Here is a 27,641-nt window from a genome sequence, read left to right on the forward strand (position 1 = left end):
AAGGAGTGAGATGGAGCCAAGGGATAGAAAGAAAGGGGTGAGGCCGGGGCCCTAAGCAAAATGGAGCTGGTGTCCTCGGACAGATTGGCAAGGGGCCCTGATATCCATCAGCCTAGAAGGTGGGGTGCCAGCCCCTTGCAGAGCCTTGGCCATGAAGCCCAGCTCTGGGTGGCACTGCTCTATAACTGGAATCTCTGCCCTTTGCCTTCCTCGAGCTTCTGGGAGCGACAGAAAGTGAATCCCAAAGAAATAACATAGCAGTCTCAGCCTAGGGGCAAACATGGCAGATTGGGCAGCATAGGCCAGATGTTTCCTTGCAGCTCCTTGGGTCAAGAGAGGGCAGCACCCCACCACCACCCCTGCCCCAACCCACATCAGGTCCCTGCCCTGCAGTGTCTGTGGTTTGGAGTTGCCATCGTCATCAGGGCATGGTGTCCCTGGGTCACTTGCTGGGAAGGAAGAGGCGGTGCTAGGAGGGGAGGCGCCTGGCCTCCCAGGAGTGCACAGGGCTTGCCGGCCATCATATCTGATGCCTGGTGGACAAACATGAGCTGAGAAGGCACAGTCGGAGTGTGTGAATGGCAGCTGGGCAGAGCTCTGGGAGGACAATGCTGTTCCTGACAAGTTCTAAGGGGGGTGGGAGGGGGCGTGGCTTGAGGCCCAGGTCTGCCAGCAGATACCTAGAAGGGAAGCCCTTGGTTGGCTGGGGGTTGGAGGGGGACAAGCAGCTCCCGCCCAGGGAGCCCTTTGCTTCATTTAAAATGAAGGCAGGTGTCCATACTCTACCCCTTGCAGGCCTGGGTGTCTGTGCTATTTACTGGCCCATGGGATCTGTAGTCCTCAACGGCAAAGAATATTCCATTTGGAGAAAACTTTAGGGAATTCTTGGCCACGTTTCTCATTTACATTCACACTTTTTTTTTTTTATGTCACAGGGAAGCTGAATATTTAAAACAGAGCAAAAGCTGGGGTGCTGGCCACACATGCCTGTACTCAGGAGGCTGAGATCTGGAGGATCATGGTTTGAAAGCCAGCTTTGGTAGAAAAGTTGTTGAGATTCCATTTCTAATTACCAAGCAAAACTCCTGGCTGGAAGTGGGGCTCAAGTGGTGAAGCGTCACTCATCAGCAAGAAAGCTGAGGGAGCTCATGAAATCTAGAGCATAATACTGGTATCAGCAAAAAAAAAAAAAAAGACAAAACAATAACAAAACCCCACACTAAACCAAAACTACTCGGGCCAAACAGGGATAGAAAAGTAGGATCTGCACTTGACCATTTTAGCAGTGTACACAGGGGAAACTGAGGCACAGAGTCAATCCTGACTGTTAATCCCTGTAGCATAAGAGGTCTAGTGAGTATCTTTTCCCCACTCAGGGATGGTGCTCTATCACTTGAACCACCGCTCTACTTCCGACTGGTCAGTCTTATTCTACACTGAATCCCCACTCCCACTTGGTTTGGTCCTGACATGTAATAGATGCTCAATAAATACTGATCTGGCAGGAGACAGGCAGGCAGTGCTCTGGCCTCTACACTGTCATCTCTGATTTTCTACAAACACAGCTACTTTTTAAAGAGACTAGAGGGGGCTTGGACCTCATGAAGGATCCTTAATGACCTGTGTTTGGATTTACAGTGCTTGAAAGGGGCTTATTCTCTGATCTAAATAGCAAGAATAAAAGCAGAGTCCTAAGAGGCTGGGGAGGATGAAAGGGGCCGCGATTTGCACCCAAGCCAGAGATGCTCTTTGTTGTCAGCATCCAAGTCAACTTCAAAGTTCTCTGCTCAATTGTGATGCATATCTATTGCCATGGCAACAACTGTGTGTGTGTGTGTGTGTGTGTGTGTGTGTGTGTGTGTGTGCCATCTCCCCCCCACCCCCATCACCTAGCCTGGTCAGCCTGCAGCCAGCCACAACTTCTGCCTAGCTTCAAGAGCACTGGGTGGGGACACAGGAGTCAGGGTCACCCACACAAGGCATGCCATAGAGCCTCAATCCAGGGGACAAGGAGTCTGACAGACATGCATGAGCATCCCCTGTGTGCTGCGCCGCCAAGTTCCTCCTCCAGAGCTATGACCCAGGGCCTGGTACCCAGAAGGTACTGGCCACAGTGCCTGCCTGAGTAAATGTAACCAGAATCACCTGGGATGCTTCTGAAATCAGCAAGTGCCCAGCTTCACCTGGGAAGCTTCTGAAATCAATCAGCAAGTGCCCAGCTTCACCTGGGACGCTTCTGAAATCAGCAAGTGCCCAGCTTCAGCTGGAAGCAGCGGCAGGCAGGCACCCCTCCACTAGTGGAGACAGAAAAGAAGGGAGTGAAGGCCGCCCTTCACTTCTAATGGGCTGGAGCTACCGTTAGAAGGCCGGAGCTGCCTCATAAGTTGGAGAGGTGAGAGGAGCTCTGGGCTGGGAGCATCTCAGTGGGTGGACGGCCGGGGATCTGGAACTGTGGGAGAAAGTCAGGGCTGGAGACAACATTTATATCCACCAGCGTGCTGAGAGCTGAGCAGGGAGAGAGTAAAGACAGACAAGAGGCAAAGGACACGCATCCCAGGCTACCTGGGACCAGACAGAGCACCAGGGGCTCTGTTTCAGGGGCTACAAGAAAATGACAGGGAAAGAGGCACTGGTGGCTCATGCCTGTAATCCTAGCTATTCAGGAGCCTGAGGTTTGAGAACCAAGGATCAAAGCTAGCTCAGGCAGATAAATCCAAGAGACTCATCTCCAATTATCCAGCAAAAAAAGCCAGTAGTGGAGGTGTGGTTCAACTGCTAGAACACCAGCCTTGAGTGCAAAAGCCAAGCAGGAGCACAAAGACCTGAGTTCAAGCTCCAGTGCAGGAACCAATTTTTTTAAAAAAGTAACAAGAGGGCTGGGAAGGTGGCTCAGTGGTAGAGCACTTGCCCTGCATGCATGAGGCCCTGAGTTCAATTCCTCAGCACTACATAAGCAGAAAAAGTCGGGAGTGGCGCTGTGGCTCAAGTGGTAGAGCGCTAGCCTTGAGCTGAAGAGCTGAGGGACAGCGCCCAGGCCCAGAGTTCAGGCCCACAACTGACAAAATAAAAAGTGACAAGAACAGTCTGGAGAAGCACAGGGGTACCCAAAGATCCCGTGGATACCAAGTGAACCTCTGTGGGATGTGGTCCCCACAGTGTGTGCTGGTTCCCATTTACGGGAGGGGCTTCCCACTCTACCTGGACCTGGAGACCCCAGGCCTCAGCAGGTCATATTGGAGTGTTACATGAGCCACTGCTAACTCTACCAGGCCCAGCCCTGGCCGTTTACCTTTATCCTCAGCCAGATGGTGGAGGAAGGGGGTGCCGGAGAGAGCTGAGTTCTGCCAGTGTGGCCTCCTAAACATAGCAAGGAGACAGCTGGGTGGATTTTTTTTCATTTGCACATTTGATCAAAAATGCCATGGTGCTCTCTGGACATTGTGTCTTTTGAGCCTCACAACAGTCCTTCAAGGTAGGTAACTTTGGGGGGGATGGGGAGTGAGGGATGGAGGTTGAATTCGGGGATGTATGCTTGCTTAGACAAGTGTTTTGCCATGTGAGCCAGGCCCCGAGTCACTTTGCTTTGAGGCTTGTTTTTTAGTTACTCTCTTGGGCTTCTTTTACCCAGGTTGATCTCAAACCAGGATCTTCCTCGCTCTGCCTCCTGAGCAGCTGGGATAGATGTTCACCACCACACCCGGACCAAGGTAAGCGCCATTTCTAGGACTATTTGACAAGTCAAGAAACTTGCTGACTGTTGGAGGCATGGCTGTGTTCACAGAGCACCAGCCAACAAGTGAAAGCGTCAGAAACTGAGTTGGAGTTCTAATCTCAAACCAAAAAGAAAAAAAGTTGCTGAGACTTGCACCTGACCAGAGAGCTTGTCTTTACCAGCGAAGATCTTTGTTTGTTTGTTTGTTTGTTTATTGTGAAAATACTGTACAGAGGGGTTACAGTTACATGAGCAAGGTAATGAGTACATTTCTTATCAAGCATTGTTGCCTCCTCCTTTTTTCCTCCTACCATCCCTTCCCCCCCACCTCCACAACTATACCCCCCCCCCCCGGCCTAAATTGTAAAGTTTGTTTTTCGACATAGCGTCTTCTACATCTCATTGTTGCAATGGGTCCACCTGTATCCAGCAAAGATCTTAATCACCCACCGCACTGCCCGGTCAGCATGGTGTTGAGGGGATGCTCTGGAGAAGGTTCTGGGCTGTCACTTTCTCTCTGGACATCTCTGGAAGATGACAAAAGCTAAAGCATGTCGTTTGTAGTTTGGGGTTTGAGCCATTCTTGTCAAACCTGCTGTCTGGTTTGCTCGATGGAAACTCCCCTGTACGGTTTTCTGTCTGGGAGTGGATGTGTGGCTAACACAGGCAGGGGCCTAGTGCTGATGGACAGGTGTCTGGGTCACCATCTGGAGAGGCCATTAGAAAGGCCAGCAGGATAAGTGGGAATCTGGTGCAAGGGGGACCCTCCCTGGGGACAGCATCCCCCCTCTCCCCATACATGTCCCTGGACCAGAGTGAGAAAAGAACATTTCCACACCTATGCCTTTAAGACCATCTCCTAAAAAAAAAAAAGACAAAATAACCCACTTGAAATTATTTATGAGCATGAATATTTATTTAGAATGAATTTTTAAAACCAAATAACAAACTTCACAACATTGACAAGTTCAAAACCACACCAGCCTGCCAACACATCCATAGGGCTCTCAGAACTCCCAGAATCCGCAAATAAGAGAGAGATCCTCAGCCAAAGTGTGGTCACCTTGCCCTTGACGGTTTATTAATGGCAGCCAGGAGAAATATAATCCTTCCTCCCAAGTTCTGCCTGCCAGAGCTTGGCCAGGCTTCTCAAAATTGGAGAAGGCAGGGAAGCTTCCAGAACTAATGATAAGCCCATCCCAGTGGTCTGGCACAAGCTGTCAGGGGCAAAGTCTTTGACCCAAACACCAGCCAGCCTCGACCATCTGGGTAGACTGGTGACTGGGATTTGTGCCAGCCACAGGTGTTCACTGAGGACTTCCTGTGTACCCTTCCTGTGTACCGGTGCAGCCAGGTCTCCTGGATCCCAGCCTGCCCATCCCCAGCGGTGCTCCCAGGAGGCCTAGCCTGCCCTGCCCTGTCTGTCCTGGGTCTACCCTAACACAGTAATACTCAAAGCCACTGGCTAGAACCACTCAGCTATGTGAGAAGCAAAAAGCAAAACCACAGCTCCGAGTTGGTGGACCTCACTCCCAAAGGCTGCAACACAGTGGGTTTCCCGCTGGCCAGGATCTGGATATGCTTGGAGCTCCAGAGTGTCCCCTATAAGCTGCCCCACCCCCAAAAAAATGCCAGAGGGAAAGGAGCCAATAGTGGAGGGAGTTACAGGACACTCTGATGAGCCGTGATGACTGGAGGGGTAACGTTTCACACACTGAGGTGGGCTGATAGGACCTGTGAGTTGAGGGGCAGAGGGTAGTGATGGAAAGTGCTCCTTCCCAGGCAGGGACAGAAGTAAGGACAAGAATCTGAGGTGACTGCCCTCCTTGGGGGACCACTGATGTCTGAATTTAGCGGAAAGTGCTATGGAATGCCCGTTTGTGTCCCTCTGTCCCCCTCAACCCTCCCAAACCTCATAGGTTTGGGAGCAGCACAGGACAGAGGCTGAGCTGTCACCTGCTGGTCCTATAAGAAGCTGATGCCACCTGCTGGTCCCTGAGCACAGCGTCCATGTGGTCTGGATGCGCCATCTGTTGGTCACTCAGGGAAGTGCATGCCTATTGCCTTGCCCCACTGGGAACCCTACAGGACACCAAGATTCTAATCCAGGTACAGGAAGGTCACAGATAAACAGTTTGGTGGGACAGGACATTTTTCTGCACTTATGGGTTGGAGAGACAGTAGGTGACCACCAAAATTACCCCTCCCCTCCAGATCCAGGAACTTCTAGGAAAACAGGCTCCCAAATTTGAGACGTGCACTTTGGTTAAGCTCAGACCCTTTAGCCACACCCATAGTGCTGCTAGCTGCTGGTCAATCTGGTGGGAATTCCCCCCTCCCACACACCCAAAACAGAGAAAAGATCCCAGGCTGGACAGGAAGCATCCTCCCATCACTAGGAGGATCTGTATTTGGAGAAGGTCAGGAAAGACTCCAACTCGAAATTTGCTGGAATTCCCGATGCAGGCCCCTCCAGCCCCCTTCCCCTGTCCAAAAGCTCTGCCCTCAATGCTCTATTTATGACAGAACCCTGCAACGTGGGGGTGGGAGGATTAAAAGGGGAGAGCGCAAGATGATGAAAAAGACCCGATTGGCTTATTTGGACACCTCAGAGTTGGATCATGACAAGGGATGGGACGTCATGACAGTCTTAGAGGAGAGGGCAGAAGTGTGGAGGAGACAAGAGTGACCAGGTCCAGGAGTCTGGCGACCCTGGTGAGAGGAGGTTAAAGGTAGATGGCATCTGGAAGGCAAGTCTTCATCCATTCCAGAAGGGAGAAGGGCACTTCAGGCTGGAAGAGCAGTTTGTGCCACCAGTTTGTGCTCTCAACTCTGGTGCCACATCGGAGATGCCCTGGAACCTTTGAGATGCCCCAGTGCCCAGATAGCAACCCTGGACCAGTGATGTCTGAATTTAGGGGGGGGAAATCTATAGAATGCCCATTTGTGTTCATCCCCACCCAAGACATTTATTGAAATTCTACCTCCCAAGGGAGGTGGGCCTTCTAGGGATTGATTCATTTTAGATGAGGTCAGAGGGGTGGGACACTGAGGATGGTTTTAGTGCCCTATGGAAAGAGAAATGGGACATGGGATCTCTGTGCTCAACCAGAAAGAAGGCCTTAGCCAGATCCTCACCTTTCTGTCTCTCTGTTCTTCTTCTTCCTGCCTTTTCAACCATGAGAAATCAATGGGTGATGATTTAGCCCCCTTGTCTATGGTAAAGTGTTATAATGGTTTGGATAGGAAATGTCCTCTCACAACACTCTAGTGTTGGGGGCTTGGGCTCTAGCTGGAGACACTCTTCAGAAGCAGTGGCTCATGAGGGCATTAACTTCATCAGTGAGTTAATTTGCTGATGAGTTTGTACTGAATGGGCCTATTAGGAGGTAGAGCCTGATTGGTGACCCACTGGGTGGGTATGTCTTTGAAGTATATATCTTGTCCCTGACCCTCACCCCCTCTCCTTCCTGGCCAACAATGTAGTGAGCAGCTCTGCTCTACCACACCATCACCACCATGATGTTCAACCACCTCACAGACCCAGACACACAAAGCCAAATGACCACGGACGGAAACCATGAGCCAAAACAAATCACTCCTCCTTGAAGTCGCTTTTCCTAGGCCTTGTATCACAGAGATGAAAAACGGATGACCACAGCTCAGTGATGAAGAGGAAGGATGGTGGGATTTGTGTGGAAGCTCCCAGGTGGCAGTGTGCCCTTAAAGCCGAGCGCCACAAATTCACATGCCTACACAGGGACGCAGGAGTAACCAGCCCAAGATGACGGCAATATAGGACACCTGAAATAAGGGTGAGAAATGAGGAGCAGAAAGTCATCTTGGGAAAGCTCTGTAGACCCATGGAAGAATTCTGAGCCACAAATGAGATGAGCAAAGAGAAGGACCTTTAGTTGTTCCTATCAAGTGGGGAGTGGCGGAGGGCTCAATGCTTGCTGTGATGAGGTCACTTGAGACAATTCACTTGTAGGTCTCTGAGGATACACTTGACTCCTCTTTGGATGGCCTGAGGCTGGGAAGCAGCACCAGTGAGTGTCTGTGGGTCTGAGGCTAGACCTTGTGCTCCTACTTGCATGGACATCCTAAATGCGTTTGGATTTGTGGTGGCTGTCATTTATTATTACTAGATCGTTGTAAAAGGGATTTTAATTCAACATGTCCGTTTATGAGCACAAATGCATCTTGATCAAAGTCATCCCTTTCCGTGTGTGGGTTGGAAGGACTTTGCTTCGGGATTTTGTGGTTTGAGGAATGGGACGCCACACAACCCCTCCGCCCTGGGACTGCTGTCTGAAATCCCATCGCTACTGTCATGCCATTCATTGGTTGTTGCTCATACTGTGTTAGCTCCATTCTCTGAGGTAGGTCTTCAAGGGATGAAGGGATGAAGAATCCATCATGGTGGGGAAGAGGAGGAGGCCTAAGCCCCTGGCAGTGACCAAAACCTAAGACAAAACAGTGAAGCCTTGAGAGACAGGCACTTTCCTTTCAAGCTTGAACCTCCTGCCGATCTACCTTGCTTCCCCCCATGGCATTGTCCACCATTTATCCAGAGACAAATGTGTGCTGACCACAGGACCTAGTTGATCTTTACAAAACTGTCAAAAAAGCAGTATGTAGTCATACAACATTTCTAAAAACCAAGAACAATGACAACTTCTAATAAGTAGCAAAAGAGGCATGCCTTTCCAGGAGTGTGCCAGCTTGCTCACCCCTGGCCAGGAGAGGCCCTGAGGCAATTGAAGGGGAATAGGTTCGGTGGGAGGCTCTCATAAAGGAGTGGGGAACAGGAATGGGGGGTGGAGATGGAGGAGGCTGCTACAGAGGTTCCAAACTACAGAGACACACACGGAGAGAACAGAGCATGCCCCAGAGCTGTCCTAGAAGATGGGCAAGGGAGAAAGCAGTGTCAATCCACTCCATTAGTCATTGAATGATGGCTCCCATTAGCCCCATTCATCATTGATTGAAGGCTCCTCCTTCTACCCGGCCTGGCGCAGGTTCATACTTTCAGTGGCCAAAGGCAGTCCTCAGCTAGGATGCCAGGACATATGGGTGGATGACCAATTTCCTCTGCACATGGCAACCCAAGGAGCAGTTCAACAGAGTATCACCCAGCGCCACCCCTTCCATGGACCGACCCGTCCATTCAGCCGGCAGCCTTCTTACAAGCCAGCTCACTCAAGAGGTGCCATCCGAGTGTCAGTTAGAAGCACAGCCTCCCAAGCCCTTGGGAACATGAGAGACAATTCATTGAGTCACCTTAGTAGCTGGGCCAGAGCTAGCCTTGCATGCATTCATGCAGTCATTCAAAAAGAGGTTGCTCAGGCTAACTCTCTCATCAAATAGCAGGGAGCAGTTCAGAAAGGAATTTTGGGTTTTGGGTTTTTTTTTTTTTTACATAGCTGAAAGAACATATTCCCAAAACAAAGATAATTTTTGTGACAAGCAAACCAACAACATCAAAAGATTGTTGCTTTCATCTGTTTAAAGTGGTGCTTTAAAAAAGCAGTCAGAGGTCTGTAGCTCAGTGGTAGAGTGTCTGCCTAGCATACACAAGGTCCTGAGTTCAATGCCCCAGGAACACAAGAAAATAACCCAAACTGCAGGCAGGGGAGTAAAGAGGGCTCAGAGTAAGGGTGATGGGTTTTCCTTCTGCCCTGAGGCAGATTGAACTTGGCCTTCATGCAGGATTGGTCTCCAAGCCAAGGTCTCAGACAACCAGCTCTGATGCCATAGGCTCTAGCCACACCGCCCAAGGCTCACCGTAGGTCTGTCATGAGAGACGAGGGAGCCTTACTTTCTCACAAGCTGGTAAAACTTTCCTCGTGCAAAGAACAGCATCAGGCTCTTGTAGATGTGAATGAGCCTGTTCTGCATCAGCTTGAAAGCAATGAACAGAATCTCCATCCCGATGATGATATAAATGGACAGGAAGAGGAAGAAATGAGGGTGCACTAACACAATGTCGCCAAAGCCGATGGTGGTCAGGGTGACGAAGCAGAAGTAGAAGGCATCCTCGAAGCCCAGCTCTGTCTCCCAGATGGGCAGGATGAGGGCCGCACAGGAAATGTAGGCGAAGACCACCAGCGCGATGACAGGGAGGGGGATGTCCAGCCTCTCCACCTGCCGGCCCACCTCGTCCAGGTTACTGATGATGGAGCAGGACAGCCGTCCCAGCATCAGCTCGGGGCAGGAGCTGCTTCTTTCCACGGCCCGCAGGGGTGGTTGCAACCTGTCCAGTTTCTCTCCTGCAACAAATCTCTCAAACAGCTCCATGTTGTAGCTTGGGGCTAAAGGACACCGGCCAGGCTTGGGGCCCTGGAGCTCCTCAGCCTCTATCACGATGTCAGGGACCACCAGGATGGGAGGCGTGGCCGCATCCTCGGGCCTCACCTCCTGCCTCTTCCTGCAGAGAAGCCGGGAGCAGCACCCAGAGGAGGAAGAGGATGACGAGCCAGGCAGGAAGGGGAGTGCTCGGAATCGATTATAAGACCTGGATAAGATCGTTGCCAGGATGTCACCTATGTCTGTGAGGACCAGGAACATCAAAGGGATGCCAAAGAGCGCGTAGAGCATGCACAAGAGCCTGCCAAGCCTGGTGACGGGGTACATGTGGCCGTAACCTGAAAGAGAACAGAGCCCAGGCTTGTGGTCTGCCCATTCCCCTCCCCTCTCCCCCAAACCTGCCACTTGTCCCTGATGGGACATTTCACACGTCAAGCTTAAAAAGAGACATCTCACCGGGTGCTAGTGGCCCATGCCTGTAGTTCTAGCTACTCAGGAGGTTGAGATCTGAAGAGGATCACAGTTCAAAGCCACTGGGGCAGCAAAGTCCAATGAGATGCTTATCTCCAATTAACCAGCAAGAGGCCAGAAGTAGAGCTGTGGCTCAAGTGGCACAGTGCCATCCTTGAGCAAAAAATGCTAAGGGACAGTGTCTGGGGCCTAAGTTCAAACCCCAGTACTGGGCACCAAAAAAAAAAGTAATTTCAATCTGGGAGCATAACTCAATGGTAAAATATATGTTTAAAGCTGGGCACTGGTGGCTCACGCCTGCAATCCTAGCAACTAAGGAGGCTGAGATCTGAGGATCATAGTTCAAAGCCAACCTAGGCAGGAAATTCCATGAGACTCTTATTTCCAGTAAACTACTCAAAAAAGCCAGAAGTGGTGCTGTGGCTCAAGAGGTATAACACTTGCCTTGAGTAGAAGAAGCTCAAAGATAGCACCCAGACCCCGAGTTCAAGCTCCAGGACCAGCCAAAAAAAATGCATAGCATTTGCAAGGTCTCAGGCTCAACCTGCAGCCAAAAAGTAAATGAATAAATAAAAATATTCGTTTCAAGCATCTGCCACTTGGCTGGCTTTATGGAGGGCCAAGGAGGATCAGAAGCAATTCCTATCCAGATGTTTGACTTGAAATGTCCTTAGCAGGGACAGACACCTGCTGGGGGTGAGGTCACTGTCTTCTACCCTGCTCAGTGTGTGTGGGTGCCACTCACCTGCAAGAACCCACCACCATCCTTTTCCTCTCAAAAGTGCTAGTACATGTGTGCATGAGTGTGTGCATGTGTGTGTACACACATGCACATATGTGTCAGTATGGGGCTTGAACTCAGGGCCTGGGAGCTGTCCCTTATTCACTGAAAGCTTGCTCTCTACCCCTTGAACCACAGCTCCACTTCCAAGGAGCTTATCTCCTCTGAAATGCCTGGCCCCTCAGCTGATTGGTGGTAACAATAGGTACTTATTATACGCCCATGGCGTGCACAGCAGTGCACATACCATTGCAGCAGTGTGCGTACAATTGCCTTCAGAGCCACTGTGGCAGGTGAGACAGATAGGTCATAAATGACCACAAAGCCATCATCACCCAGTGTCTGCAAGCTGATGGCCTTGGTTCAAGTCCCAGTGCTGCCACTTAGTAGTCTGCTCCTCCACCCTCAGGTTTTCACCTACTAGAGGGAGGGAGGAAGTGATTAATGCACTGTCCTTGTCTCTGAGCATTGGCTTTGGTTGAGTACAGATGGGAAAACCGAGGCACAGGATAATAAAATGCCTTGGTCCAGGGCATACACAAGCTCTCCAGGCTCCAGTCAGTGTTCCCCACTGTAATGAAATCCCATCACTGGGATGGGGCCTTTCCAGCAAAGGGAGGGGTGGGCCAGGGTCTCGGCACTCATGGGGGAGGACTGCTCCTTCCTCCTCTCCCCTCCCCATGCCCCAGGTGCAGAGGGTAGATACAGAAAGAGGGTAACCCAGCATGGGTACCCAGAACTTCAACCAACAGGGGGAAAGAGTCCGTGTTTAATGCCTGTGTTTAATTTGTGATGTCATAAAGGATGATTAATACAAAAGAATCAGCCCAATTATGTATATTAATTTGAAGGCAACTCCTAAGCAGGCTGAGTGCCAGTGCTCTTGGAGGCTCCGCTTCAGGCTCCGCCTGGCAGGGGAGGGTGAGGGTTGCGGGACGCCCTTGTCTCCTGGCCCCGGTGGGGGGCGGACCCTCAGAGGCTCTCACCAGACCCCTCACCTCTGTGTCAAAGTCCCCCACACTGCTTTGACTGGTCCCATGGGGCAACCCCTTGGAGACAGGGTTAGCTAGTGAGCATGTATTGAGTGCTTACTGCATGCATGAGAGACAAGGTAGATCCAAGATCCAACCTCCCTGAGCTTCCTTTGTGCCGTGAGGGGCAGACATTAGGGGAAGAACTACCTGTGTGGGTTTGTCATCCCAAATGGAGATCCCTCGCAACAAAGTAAGGACAGACTGTTCTCTGTGTCATTAGAACAAAGAAGAGACCATCCTGGATTGTAAACTCAGAGAAGTTTTCCTGATGAGGTGGCTCACACAGATGGAGAGAGGAACCAAGAATTAGCCAGCCATAGCCCCACATGCCAAAGGCTCCAGAGAAGCCTTTAGAAAGACTGTCCGTGTGGTGGGTAGTTAGCGTGCTGGGCATATGTCAAGGGAGTAAAAAGAGCGGAAATCCATCCTGCCATGCCCTTCGTGAGCTATGATCTTGATGCTGCTTTCCTGTGGAAGGAACTAAGAGATGGGCAGTGTGGTGGGTGGACTGCAGGGGCAGGGAGAGAGGGCAGGGTGCATCTGGGGAGGTGGGCAGGGTCTGGGGACCCTGAGGAGGGGGTGGTGTCTTGATCAGTATAGTGGGATGCACCCAACTGTTAATTCTCAGAATCTACAGCTCCCACCTGGTTTGGAAAGGGGCCTTTGTGGGTGCTGTGAGGGACTTTGAGATAAGCTGATCCTGGGTTACAGGTGCTCTTCAAACATGCTTGGGATCTGAGAGGATCCCAGACCCAGGGCCAGCATCCTTCTGGATGTCAGCAGCCAAGATGACACATAAATAGGGAGCTACTTCACCTTCAGATAGTGATTCCTCCCCCTCCCCCCCCCCCCCCCCCCCGCCGGTCTCATGCACTCCTAGGAAGATCGAGAGGGCTCCCCAGGAGTAACTAGTGACTCTCGTCTCCAGGATTGTGTCTACTAGGTAGATTTAATTTGCTGGGTTTTGGTTTGTTTTGTTTGCCAGTCCTGGGTCTTGAACTCAGGGCACTGTCCCTCAGCTCTTTTTGCTCAAGGCTAGCACTGTACCAGTTGAGCCACAGCTCCACTTCTGTCTTTTTGGTGGTTAAGTGGATATAAGAGTCTTACAGACTTTGCTGCCCAACTTGGCTTTGAACCCAGCTCCTCAAATCTCAGCCTCCTGAGTAACTAGGATTATAGGCATAAGTCACCAACACCTGGTCTGGTTAGATTTATTTTGATTCAGAGAAAGAGAAGATGGGGAAGGGAGAGAATATGTAAGATTCATAAAATACCTTTGAGAGCCAAAACTCTTGAATGCTGACCTTATTACCTGCATCTAATGGACAAGAACAGAGTTTAGTGACCTGTGTGGGGTCACTCAACCCACAGCTAACAAGGATCTGTACCCTTCCTATGCAAACTTTGCCCGTGTGCATGTCTGATCTAAGCTTCTCCTTGGCAAACATGAGAATGGAACATCCTAGACAAAGCCCCTTTATAGCTTTTGTGAGTGAGCCCTGTTTACAACCCAGTAGAGATGCTACCTTCCCAGAAAACATGCCCAGGAAGTGAGTCTCAGGGAAGACAGAGCTTTGCACAGGGAAGATCTTTACCCCAATTACCGAATGCTGAAATGCAGAATGGAGACGTATATGGTTTCCTCTAATGCACTGCTGCATTCTGATACCATCAGTTCATGTCCTCAGCCCCAGAATGTGTCAGAGCCCAAATACTTGCTTTTCTGCTCCCCACCAGAACGCCGGCCTGGCCAGATGGGAATGGCTGCAGGCGGCAGCCTCACACCTGCCAGGTGTCCCTTCTCCAGCATCAAGGCCAGGTATATGTCAGGTGGCCCAGAGAAGCAGGACAGGAAACAATAGTGGTTCCAGAGGGACCTTCAAACACCATATTGATTCCAGGGTGGTAATTACTGGGGCGCACACTGTCCTAATTGACTTGTGCAATGGGTAGTGGCTTTGCTTGCTTAAGACTTAAACGGAGCTAATGCATTTCCATTAGATCGGCGATTTGAAGCCTGTGCTCCCATTAGAACCACCTGGAGGGCCCTGAAAAAAAAAAAATACTGACGCCTGGGTCTGGCCCCTAGAGATTTCCATGTGATTAGTGGGGGAGGGAGGGCGGGCTGTGGTGATTCTGATTTGTGGCCAAGGCTGAGCCCCTGTGCACAGAACACATCAGCAGGCATTCTAATTCTACAGATCGGAAGGCTACGCCCCAGGGCTGATGGGACCTGGGAATTAATTTGCATTCCTAATGAGCTACCCAGTGCTTTGGAGGCTACTGATCCATAGCCACTGTGTGACAAGGATTGCAATAGGTGTGTGGTGCTGTTGCCTGCACAGCTGTTCGGTGGCTACAGCAGCAGTGGCCGCCGTGCTCTGATCTAGTGGAGCATCCCACCCAAGGGGCCACAGGGCGGAGGGAAGAATGCTTTCATTGGCTCTGCCTACGTTCCTGAAGGGGAGGGGGGCGGATGGTGAACTAACGCCATCCTCTGCATGTCTCTGCGTCTGTCTCACAGCTGCTGTCTGTCAGGACTACGTTACAGCAAAGCCTGCAGCCCTCACCTGCGGAAGGGGGGAGTCACAGCCTCTTCGGAGGCTCTTGTGAGGATGAGATGGGAGAAGGGATGGGAAGCGCGTTGGCACAGTGATGAAGCTTTTGTTCATAGGACTCGTGGCCATTTCCTATCCCCTGTCTCAGCCCTGGGCCCACCCGGGCCACAAGAGCTCATGGTCCATCACAGAGGACACGTGCGCGCTCCAAAAAGAAAACCCTAAATGTTCTCAGTGCTCAGCTGCCCCTTGGCGGGGCAGGTGCCGCTGTCCCCATCTCTGCTCTCGGAAGCCCCTGGGCACATCACAGTCACACCTGTGATCAGGCCTGAGCACTTCTGCCTGGCCCCCGAAGCCTGTGTTAGGGACCCTGCGTTCAGTCTGCTGGGTTCCCAGCCAGGTCAGACATGCGCTTTGCACCCAAGTGTTCAGTCTGGGGGGCAGGGGAGAGACAAGAAAGGCTGAGATGTGGTCCATGCCTTACACCTTGGGGCTTCTGCCTGATTTCAGGGCTTCACCATCTTCCGGAAGGATGCTGGCTACTGAATAGCCCTACTCAGTACCAGATCCCAAGCTGGAACCCAGCCTGCCTGCATCCCGGAGGCCTAGCATTGGCACCCAGCACCCCCCACCAAGTGATCCAAAGTGTCCCTCGTGGGTCTCCCAGGAAGGCTGCTGTGGTGGCGCAGGGCAGGCCCGCCCCGGCCTTCCCACTCACCCACAGTGCTGACCACCGTGCAGCAGAAAAACAGCGCGCTCAGGAAGGACCAGTCGCCGGGGGCCTTCAACCACTCTGGCTTTGCTTTCCGAAGATGCTCCTGCAGCTCCTTTGTTCTGCCTTCCACGACTCAAGAAGGAGAGAGAGAGAGAGAAGAAAAAAGAGGGAGAGAGAGAGAGGCCAGAGTGAAGCAGCGTGGGGGGGGTCCCACCCACGGGAAGGGGCGGGTCACCTCCAAGGAGCAGCCATGACAGGCCTGAGGTCCCCATCAACACCATAGCTTGGCCCAGATGCTTCTGTGACTCAAATCCTGCACTTGACAGGTCACTTGCGCTCAGACCTGGAATTGCTGGAACTTTCCAAACCTCCCATTTCAAAGAGGAGTTAAGTTCTGTCTCCTAGAATTTGAATAACTAAAAGCAAGCATGCGTTTAGGAAATTCAAACTGTATATGGACTCCAGAGCCAAGAGGCTTCTAGAGATGGCTTCAGATGGTTCTGTTGGCCTGGGCAGCCCATGGGCTTTGGGTCACTGCCTGCCAGACAAGGGTATGTTGAGGGGATGGAGCCAGACCTGGCACACAGGGAAGTTGCCACCTCTAAGCACCAGCCTGGGAGTCCAGACCCTGGCATCTAGACTCAGCTCAGACTCTGCCTACTTCCTGGAGCTATGGACAAGAGGCTGCTTTCTGTGTCTCAGTTTCCCCCTCTGCAAGGCCACATGATGTAAGAGGTTTTGGAGTCAGATGCCTGGATCAGTATCCCTGATTCCATTTTCCTAGTTTGTGAGCCTGGGCACAATGCTTAACCTCCTCATGCCTCATTTTCTTTCTTTGTCTTTCTCTCTCTCTCTCTTTCATTCTTTCTTGCTGGATTTGGGGCTTGAACTCAGGGCCTGGGCACTGTCCCTGAGCCTCTTTGTGTTCAAGGCTAACGCTCTACCATCTGAGTCACAGTGCTACTTCTGGCTTTTTTGAATAGTTTATTGGAGATAACCATCTCGTGGGAACTTTTCTGCTCAAACTGGCTTCAAACTGCAATCCTCAGATCTCAGCCTCCTGGTGAATAGCTAGGATTATAGTCATGAGCCACCGGCACCCAGCTTGCCTCAGTTTCTTAATCTGTAAAGTGGGGGTGATTCCTAGCCACGGTGAGGAGCCCTGGGGAGGCTGAAGCCGGATGCTGTGTGGTAAGGGTTTGGCTCAGGGCCTACATTAAACTAGCACTTTGGAGCCCTTCAACCCCATGAAAACCAGTATAAAAGGAGTTGGATCATCTCTAGCTTCTCCTGCTCTGCTCTACATCCAAGAAACCAACTCTCTAGCCCAACTTGGAGATCGTGCGTGAGTGGTCTGGGGAAGGGCCTGTCCATGCACATCTAGCCAGTCTGACCTGGTTTGGAAAGCCTTGACATTTCTAGGTTAGAGCAGCAGCCATGACATCTCCCACAGAGGAGACCTATGTGTGTCAGATGACAGGGGACCAGTCCCAAGACAGAGGGGTCTCTACTAGGACCAGCCTCTGGTCAGCCCCTAGCCAAATGAACTTATTCCCACAACAAGGCCCAGCTTGGGGTGGAGACAGCAAGCAGAGGGCTGAGGCCTGGCTATGCTTTATCTCGCCCTTTTCTTCCCCGTACTTTGGACGCCCTTAGTTTTCCTTTGTCTTTTATTTCTCCCCTCTCTCTTGGTTTCTCTTGATCTGTCGAATACAGCTTTGCAACTTTCCTTCAGGGAACACAGCAAAGAAACAAGCAACTAGATGAGTGAGAAACACCTGGGATTCTAGTTAAGTACCCATCCAGAAGCCTCAGTCCCTTGTCTGCTTTTGCTGGTCAGAGTCCCTGTGATTGGGAGGACGGAGATTGTGTGTTCCCTCACCATCCCCCAACGGGGACTGGTGAGAACCCTCCACGCTGGACCACACAGCAAGCTGGCCAAGCAACTGGTGCCAGCGCCAGCCTCCCAATTCACCTCCTAGGCCTCCCGGGAGCCCCTCACGGGGAAGGCCTTTAGAAAAGGAAGCAGAGAGGAGGGGCCTGGCTGCCAGCTCATGGTAGGAGCCAAGTCCAGTTTGTGTGATTTCTTCCATCCTAATCCCTGCTAGACAAATCTTCAGTTGGGCTGGCATCGTTCTGAAGAGCAGCTCTGCCCCTCATCTTTACCCAGCCCCTCCAATCTCTAACAGTCACTCTCCCCAGAGCTTTCCAGGCTGGTCAAGGCTGGGCCTTGACCAGGCTCAGGAAAGGAAACTGCCCTTTAAGAGCTACCTCTGAACAGCCACTAATCTCCCCCACTTCTCAGGGGACAAAACTGAGGCTCAGGGAGAAGTCACTTGCCTAAGTGACTTCCAAGACTGGGGAGAGTTCTGGCAGGTAGTTGAGAGAGCCAGCCTCCAGCCTCCACCCCTGGCGCTGAGGCCCACGCGTTCAGGGAAGGCACCTACCTGTCTGGTTGCACTGCAGGAGGAGGCACAACTCATTCAGATAATCCTTCAAGTTGGGGTCCTCTTTCTCCCCTGGGACGGGGTGGCCCTCAATGGCAGAGAAGAGGGCAGCACCCACCAAGGCGTAGGTCACCAGGCAACAGAGAAAACAGAAGCCAGGCAAGAGCTTCCCCAGGGCCTCGGGGCAGCACCTGTGGGCCTGTGGTGGTCCCTCAGCCTCCATCCTCTTGGAGTGTCCAGGGCTGGACAGAAGAGCCTGTGGAGGAAGCTGGAACAGACAGACCAGGCCTGGAGATGAAGGTGGGCGTGGCCGAGGCATGGCCAGGCTCCAGCACTAAGTGCATGGTGGATAAGCTTCCCCCAGGACCCAGGAAGCAGCCGGAACCCATCACGTTCAACTCATCAGAATTGCTCAGACGGCGCCCCCACGAGCGCCCCAAATTGCTATTGATTCCACTGGCCAGCCTTGGAGCGGCCATCAGGGGCCTTGGGAAGACGGAATCACAAGTATCATTTTGTGCACTGTTTGGCATTTCCCATCCGTGAAAGTACAGCATTGTATTTCCAGGTACCAGGTCTGATTTGGGGGTTTTAGCCAAGTGATTATCCATCCTTTTGAGGATTCTCTGTGACCCCCACCCCACACTTTGGTCTAGCTAGACCCCTTGCTCCACCATACCTGGTCTCCTGGCACACAATATAATCAGTGCAGCCCTTTGCTTTGAACAGGTCATCCGACTTGCTCCAACCCATTGGATGCTGATACACTCAATGCAAATGAAGGGCCTTGAAATGTGTCCATGTGACTGGATGTGCTCCTTGGTGCCTCATTTCTGCCATGAGGATAATGTGACCCAGTGGCACCCACCTTTGGATCCTCCTTCAAGAAAGGATTCCTGGTGGCTGGGAATGGAAGAGAACTTGCTTAGTATTGACTATAAGGTCCTGGGTCCCATCCCCAGCACCACAGAAGAAAAGGAAAAGATGAATGAATGAGTGAATGAATGAGGGTACTTTGAAGATCCTAGCATATGACAGCTCTGGCTTGTTCTTTCTATTAGTTCAGCTTTCCATCCTTCCTCAGTCGGTGATTGAAGAGGACAGTCATTGTTTGTTCATTTCTTTGCAGGAAGACTCTCCAAGCTGCTGTCTTGTCTACAGCCCTGATGGGCTACAGGATTCCATGAAGTCTCTCTGCAGTTGAGTTCCCTCTCCCAGATATCTGCCTTCTGCTTCCTTTCATTGGAGTAACACATTACTCCCGATACAGCTTTTGCCCTTCTGAGTCTCCCTCACCACATGCTTCCCAATCTGCCCTGGCGGACACCAGGAGTCATCTGAGAAAACACTGAGATTAGCCTGAGGGGCTGGGTTGCTCAACACCTAATGGAAGGAGACGGTATATGGACCACCTTTGGAGCAAGATGGCTGTCCAGTGAGTTGTTCAACTTGTCCCCAGTGGTGAGCTGGGGATGATCATTGCACATAGACTAGTACTATGATTCAGCCATTCGAAACACATCAGAGGAATAATGAATTCACGAATAATTGAGCTGGATGGCCATTCCAAAGTCACGTTGACCCCAGGCCAGCAAAACGAACACAACCTTATTACTGCCATGGTCTCAAGACTACAACTGGGACTGGAGGCCAGTGCCTTCCTTCTCTGTCCATCCCAACCTCCCCTAGCCTCTGTCTGCCCTTGACTAGTGTCTGGCTTGCCTGACGGCATGGTACAAATCCTGGGAATCTGGGCCTCGGCGGCCATGTCCTTTTGAGACTGGTGTTGTAATATGGTTTGGATATTATCTTCCCCAAAGGCTGGATCCCCAACTGTTGAACCCAGTGACTGGATCAGGAAGCTCCAACTTCACCCATGGGTTAATCCTTCCATAGGTTTGGAACGTGGTAGCGTTATGGGAGTCGGGGGGAGGTGAAGCCTACTTGAAGGAAGGTCACAGAGGAGTCATGCCTTTAAAGGTCTTGTCCTTCACCGCTGTCTCTCCCTCTCCTTCTCTCCCCCTCCTCTTTTCTCATTCCTCCTCTCCTCCTCTCTCTCCCTCTTTCCCCTCTTCTCTCCTTCTCCCTCTCCCTCCCATCCTTCTTCATCTCCTTTCTCTCTCTCTTACTCCCTCCCTCTTGCTCTCTCTCCCTACCTCCCGCTTTCCAGCTGCCATGATGTAAGCCGTGCACTGCCACTGCCATGATGTTCAGCCTCAACCCAGACCCAAAGCAATACAACGGCTGAACGTGGACTTAAAGCTCTTAAAGGGTGGGCCTGTTAAATGGTCTCTCCGTGATGAAGGTGTAACCCCGATTGATCATGCTTGTCCATTCCTAGACACAGTAGGGTAAGAAGTATCTAGAATAGCCCAGTGGGTCACCTGGGATCCACCCATGTCACATTCATCCCCCCTCTCACCAACAGCCCCTTACCCTGCTCAATCACAAATCATTCTCTTGCAGCTAACAAGAAGCCAAATATATACCTACATTTTTAACATGATATTGGTTCCTCAAGTCATGTTACAATCAATTCTATGCCAACTTTGTTTGTTTGTTTGCTGGTCCTGGGGCTTGAACTCAAGGCCTAGGCACTGTCCCTGAGCTTGTTTTTGCTCAAGCCTAGCACTCTACCACTTGAGCCACAGTGCCACTTCTGGCTTTATCTGAGTAGTTTGCTGGACATAGAGTCTCACAGACTTTCCTTCTCTGGTTGGCTTTGATCCACGATCCTCAGATCTCAGCCTCCCAAGTAGGATTACAGGCGTGAGCCACTGGTGCACAGCTTATAAGCCACTTTATATTAGTGGCCTTCAGGCTTAGCCACTTTAAGGTAGCACATGGAAGATGAAGAAACTGCCTAACACTACTTTCAAGTCATGAGGCCAAGAGGAAGGGGGCAGGCGGGCGGGCTACAGGATGGGTCTGACTGAAGACCGAACATAACAGAAGTTAGATTGATGAGCTTGAAGACAGTTAATAGATGAGGTCAAAATGGAGCAGTCATCCTCACACCTCCTGGAAAGACACATTACATGAGGAAAGGGTTGTTCGGAAACTGGACTCCCAACTGCAAAGGGCAGTGATCCTGGAGGGAGCCTGGAGCTGCCTAGCCCCGCTGCCTTCTGACAAAGTCCAGGTGAACTGGGAGAGGGAGCAGAGAGTCTGCAGAGACCAAAGCAGCAGGATGACCAGACCGGAGAGCACCAAGTTTATGAAGTGGGTGGGTGAGGGGGCAGGCATAAACATATTGCATAAATGTTAGTTTCCCTGGATGTGTTTGCATTCTGAAAAACCTCTTGCAAAGCATTCAGGATGGTTTTTAGAGTAAGGAGGGTTTCTGATATCTCCATGGTCAGTCAGTAAGGAAGACCTGACCCACCAGAAGAAGAGTCCTACCACAGCCCTGGCATCACACCAGAGAGGCCGCCTGCTGAGGGAGACTACAGACAGGGGCACTGTCCTCTGACCCTCTACAAAAAGCTAGGATAGCAGTTAATCGCAGCTGGACACTCGATTAACCATGGACCCATGTCAAGACTCTGCACAACTTAGATTTCCTCCCCGATGAGCTGAATTTTTAATGCTTTAATATTAGGAAAGTCCTGCCATCCAGAAAGTGAACAGATGTCCCAGCACACCAAGGGATCCACACAGTGCTGACCATTTCTGTGATCATTCCTTGCCATGAATAATTTACGCCATATACTGATCCCCTGTCCTTAAGGGCTTGGGTTAAAGGAGCCTGGAGTTTTCCACTGAGTGGGAACTTGGCCTTCCCCTTGGCACTTCCTGCCAGCAACATGCCTGGCTGCCAGCACCAGAGCACGGGGTTCTCTAACCAAAAGTATTTCACAGTGTAAGGACTTCTACATCATGCTCCTTTGTATCTTTGATTGAATGTAAATATGATGGGGGGGCGGGGAAAGGTAAATGAAGCATTTACAGTAGCAGCAAATCGGCCTGAGTGGGGATGGTGGGAAAGATGGGTGGTCCCAGTTCCATACTTCTTGTTACCCTCTGCCACATGACTTTGTGGGTATTAATATCCCTTTCCTTAAAACTGGGCTTGGGCATCGGACCTGCTTTAGCCAATGAGGTGCATTGGTGCTAGACACCCATGAAAGCAACATCTCAAGGACCTGTTGGTCCCAGCTACACAGGGCCCACTGGAACTCCTCTCCCTAAAGCAAAGGCAAATCAGCAAGCCCCAAAACTTAGGGTATATCTAAGGAATAAAAGAGATCATGGACCATGTTGTCTTCTTTTTTTAAAAATGTCTTCTTTTAAGGATACCTCTCTAGAGGTGGTTTTATTACAAAGTTGAAGGAGGTAAACAGATAAGTCATTTGACCTAATTGCTGACATGTGAGCCTTCCATGATAAGTATAGGTGACATTATCCAAAACCCCTTCATAAATCCTAGTTTATAAAGCTGGAACCCTCAAGCTGTAAACTCCCAAGTCCCTAACCTGCCACAAGGGGGCAATAGTGCCCAGGCAATGTCTCCTGTTTGAGCAAATTAATAAGGACATTCTTTTTTTTTTTTTTGTCAGTTGTGGGGCTTGAACTCTGGGCCTGAGCGCTGTCCCTCAGCTCTTCAGCTCAAGGCAAGCACTGTACCGCTTGAGCCACAGCACCATTTCGAGTTTTCTGGTGGTTTATTGGAGATAAGAGTTTCACGGACTTTCCTGCCTGAGCTGGCTTTGAACCATGATCGCAGCCTCAGATCGCAGCCTCCTCAGTAGCTAGGATTACAGGTGTGAGCCACCGGCGCCTGGCTTAATAAGGACATTCTTGAGTTGCAGATCCTGAATCTGGGATGTGGTAGCAAATATCCCCCCAGGCCATCCGTGTGTGTGTGTGTGTGTGTGTGTGTGTGTGTGTGTGTTTTGTCTTTTGTGGGGCCTGAACTCTGGGCCTGGGCACTGTCCCTTAGCTCTTCAGCTCAAGGCTAGCGCTCTACCACTTGAGCCTCAGCACCACTTCTGGCTTTTTCTGCTTACGTGATGCTGAGGAATCGAACCCAGAGCCTCATGCATGCAAGGCAAGCACTCTACCACTGAACCACCTTCCCAGCCCTTGTGTGTGTTTTAAAGAGAATATTTGAAGTGTGAAAGGTTCTTTGGATCCATCCTGGCTAGCCAGATTATTATACAAATCCTGACTTGGGTTCAGAGAAATCACGACTAGGCCAGAACCACAGAGGGGGACCTGGAACCCGGGTCTAGTGTTTACACAGCTGACGTTCTGCTCTCTTGAGCTTTTCCTGAATAGTGAGACTCGTGCTGTGTTGACAGGGGCCCGTCTGGCTATTCCTCTTGTAACACTCCTTCCTGCCCAGCCTCACCCTGGCTTCAACTCCCACCCCAGCTGCCCCTGGCTCTCATTCCTCAAACCAAATGCATTAGCTTTTCTAATCCTGGAGCTCCAGATCAGAGCTGGCGACTGGAGCTATGACAGGAACAACAGGCTGTCAGAGCCGCCACTGCATGTCAGGACCTATCATACTGCAGGGAAGCAGCTGATGCGGCCTTGGAGGAGCCCAGAGCTTCACCCTGTGATGTGCCTGGACCTAGAGTCCCATTGAGAAGCACATTGCTCAACAAGCTCCAGACCTACGCCGGTGGGGGGGAAGAGGGCACCCTGAAAATGACATAAGGAGCTGCCTTTTTTTGTGAGAATGAGGCCCCGTTTAGGAAGACAAACCAGATGCACCCCAGAGGCACAGCAGATTCATCCGCACAAACCAGTCACTCCCTGTGACACGTGAGCAATTCCAGGGAAATTGCAACTCTTTGGAATTTGAGCAGGAGGCCACCTGGCAGAGGGGAGAGCTATGCCTTCTCTTCCTTCTTACCAATTCTCCCACAGGCCTCTGGGAAGCCAAAGCCTTCACAAAATCCACAGCGGGATCATTTTCTGTGGCTGCCACCAGAGGGCGCAACAAGCACAGAGCTCTGTTGTTCCTGGCTTCTCAGGGTGGATGGATAGATAGGATGCTGCTCTCTGCCTCCAGTAGGCCCAAAGGCGAGTTTTAACTGCCCCACGGTTAAAAATCACGCCAATGTTGTGAAGATTCTGTGGTGGCTTGCTGCTGGATATGCAGAATTGCAGAATAGCTGCTGTTCCCATACAAGTTTCCTCATTTCCTACTTGAATGTTGTGACTCCCAATGCAATGTTCTGATTCCCAATGCAACAATCCTGCCTTTCTTTGAGAACCTGGGAATTGCTCTTTTCAAAGTTCAGCCTTGCTATCAACATCTGCTATCAACATCAAAGAAATTCCAGCCCAATCCTCCGCTTCCCTCTACCCTAAACTGTGCAAAGGTTGGACAAGCTGTGACGTCCAGGCTTTGACGTTAGAGCAGATTTACTTCTGGCTGCTGGATTCCTTGTACTCCTACTCACTGTATGCCCTCCTCTGATTTGGTGCTGAGCTGCAGCTCTGGGGCGATCTGCTGCCTGAAGAAGCCATGAAGAGCCTTTGGGAGGGGATGGTCTGTGCCATAAACCCTGCCTTTGATGCTTGTATTTTAGGATAGTTGAAATTCACCAGGTTTTCTCTTTTTTTTGTGCTCCTCCTGGGGCTTGAACTCAGGACCTTGGTGGCATCCCTGAGTTTTTGTTTTGCTCAAGGCTAACACTCTACCACTTGAGTCACAGCTCTATGTCTAGCTTTTTGGTGGTTCATTGAAGATAAGAGTCTTATTCTTTCCTGCCTGGGCTGGTTTTGAACCATGATCTTCAGATCTCAGCCTCCTGAGTAGCTGGGATTACAGGCGTGAGTCACAGGCAACCAGCTTCACCAGGTTTTCGTGAATGTTATCACATAACTGACCCAGCCACTTCCCCCCATTTCCAGGAGTATTTCTCCCCTGCAGAAATTGTCTTTCTTGTGTTCTTAGAAACAGCTGTGTGTGTGTGTGTGTGTGTGTGTGTGTGTGTGTGTGTGTGTGTAGCACTTTGGTCTTTGATTTTCATGCAGAAATCAAGGCCTACCCCACTGAGGGAGGCGGAGGAAATTGGCCCTGACTTTCAGATTTGAGGGTTCGGCACCGACTGCTATTGTCTGCTCCAGACTTGAAGAGGCCACTTGGCAATCAGAGGGGCGGACTTGCCCATATGGCAAGATACTATGATGAGTGATATTCACACTTTGAAACAGTTAGGGACCAGCAGGAGAAAAGCACTGCAGGGCCGAGTGTAGCTCCATGGTAGATGTCTTGCTTCGCATGGGAGGGACTCTGGACTCCATGCCTCGCACTGCAAATGAACAGAAATGAGTGCATCGGAGGAGATGGGACCCTCAAGAATGACATGTAGAAAGGCTTCCAGGAAGCCTCCCTGGCTTCTAGAAGACTGCACAACTGTCACCACTCTGGGTCGCACTCCGGTCAGTCCCCAGCCCACAGGCCAGGTGTCCCCGAGGTGGGGCCTTCTGACCCAGGCGCCTGTGGCACACACGGTGGGGCTGGACGATGCCCTGGGGGGCATCCGGTTCATGGCACCAGTGAGGTGAGTGCGTTCTCGTTCTTTGTGGGCAGAGTAGAAGACTCGGCCTGCTTGTCTGAAGTAGCGCCTTGTGTGGCTTCTGTGTAACCCTTCCGCCATGATTCCTGCCCACACCCCAGCAAGGATGTCATCTGAAGGGCCTGCGGCCATGGTCCCGGATTCTCCAGCTTCTCTGGCCAGCATCTCAGTCCCTAAGGGGTATTTTAGGTTTTGGCACACACACACACACACACACACACACAAATTTACTTCCCTCATGTCATTCTCCAACACACAAGTGAGGAAATAGAGGCCTGTCAGCCTCCTAGAGTCTCTGATGGAGGGGAGATGACATGTCAATCTACAGAGATGAGAGTCCCAAGACCAAAGTAGTGGCTTTACGAGCCAAGGCCATGGAGATGGCACAATGCTGAGGTGCCGCCATTGATCAAGCATCTGGACTGAACCCCGGGGGATCTCAAGGAAAACCCCTCATTTCCAGGATGGTGGGGCAAGGCACTGCCTCTGGCTGGTGTGCCAAGTAATGTCCTGGGTCACTTTGGGTGGGTGGAGAGCCTTGTGTTTGCCCCTCAACCTCCAGTCTGCTTTTTCCCGATACCTCTGTCTTTCCTGCGAGGATCCAGGACGTGGATGCTTGTGGTATCCATGTTTTACACCTGCTCACACGGACGCCACCACTCAGACTATTACTTTCCCTTCCTTGGTCTCAGAGGTTAGTCAGGGCAAAGGCATATGGTCCAATCAGAAGCACTGAGATTCCTACTGGGGTTGTCTGGAGGTAGTCACTCACTTTCAGTGCTTACACCTGGGATGATATAGGCCTAGACTGGCAGCAAATTTGACACCATGAGGAGCCTGAGAGACAGAGAATTGGATGTTGATCTCGGCATCATTGTGTAGTCCCACAAAGGCCTTTTTAAGAAATCTCTTGAGCCAGTTTGAGCTGACTCAGAGGTTTGACCCCAGGTCATGTCCTTGCCCCCACAAATACCAGCCATTCTGCTACCAAGGCATTCGTCCATTCGTAGAGGATTGGCTTGTTCTTGTCCGCATCTCTTGTCAAGAACAGGGAGCAGACAGGTTGATTCCTGACACAGGACACAGTACAAGGCCCTGTAGAAGGCCGCCAGCGACTTCGCTGTCTCCTTTTGTGTTTGGAAAAGGATAAGCTATGCTACCTGGCATCGAGGCCTTGTCTTACAGTCCAGAGCCCCTTCCTTGGGTACAAAATAAGAGGAACAGACCAAATCATCTCTACAAATCCAGCACCATGCTAACACTCCATTATACCTTTGCCCAGTCTTCAAGAAAACACAGAAACTGGTTTGATCAAGGAAGCATGGGCAGCTGGGTACTGTGGCTCACACCTAGCATCCTAGCTACTCAAGAGGTCGACACCTGGAGGATTACAATTCCAAGCTGGCTTGGCAGAATAGTCCATGAGACTCTGATCTCCTAATTAACCAGCAAAAAGCCACGCTGGAGGCTTGGCGCATGAGGTAAAGCACCTGTCAAGCAAGCTGAGCAAGGATAAGGCCCCGAGTTCAAGCCTTGGTACCTGGCAGGGTACCAAGAGGGCCCTCAGGCCATTGAGGAGAAGGCTGAAATTGATGAGCACATGGTTGATGGGGCCTACATGTGAGGATGTCCCATTCATAGCAACCCGAGACTTCCATCCAGAAGAGAATAAGGAGGGGCTAGTTCTGAGGCTCCTGGGGTCTATGGCCTGCCTTTTCTTCTTTGTCCCAGGCTTCACATATGCCTCCTCCAAGTCAGGAACACAAAAAAAAACACAAAAACAAGAGTGTTTCAGGGAAAACTTCTGCTTGTACCAAGATTCCCAGAAAATTGCATATGGAGCTCTGCGGAGATTGGCCGTGAGTAATTTGTTTTTTAAATAGCTCCGTTAGTTGGTCCACATTGTGTTTTTCATTCCACCAGAGCCTGAGGTGGCATTTCTTTTGTTTATAGTATTAGTGTTATATTATTGGTGATCTCATTGTTCTTGTTTGTGACATGTTTACCTCGGTGGGATGGTTATTGTGGGAGGCAAGTCGGGGGCCAATCTACCCACCAAACCTGCGGAAACGAAAG

The 27,641-nt window shown here is 51.0% G+C and overlaps 1 protein-coding gene across 1 annotated transcript; it reads right to left on the minus strand.

The window, feature by feature from the left end:
• Nucleotides 1–9,529: 9,529 nt before the first annotated feature.
• Nucleotides 9,530–18,250, minus strand: Kcnk18 (potassium two pore domain channel subfamily K member 18). Its single transcript, XM_042689691.1, has 3 exons — nucleotides 18,028–18,250; nucleotides 15,584–15,712; nucleotides 9,530–10,359 (listed from the first exon to the last, which is right to left on the minus strand). The coding sequence occupies exons 1-3, from the start codon at nucleotides 18,248–18,250 to the stop codon at nucleotides 9,530–9,532; spliced, it is 1,182 nt and encodes a 393-aa protein (XP_042545625.1).
• Between the last annotated feature and the right edge of the window lie 9,391 nt (nucleotides 18,251–27,641).

This window comes from Dipodomys spectabilis, unplaced genomic scaffold (genome assembly GCF_019054845.1).
Source record: "Dipodomys spectabilis isolate Male_0828 unplaced genomic scaffold, ASM1905484v1 ptg000125l, whole genome shotgun sequence".
In the NCBI taxonomy this organism is placed as follows: Eukaryota; Metazoa; Chordata; class Mammalia; order Rodentia; family Heteromyidae; genus Dipodomys; species Dipodomys spectabilis.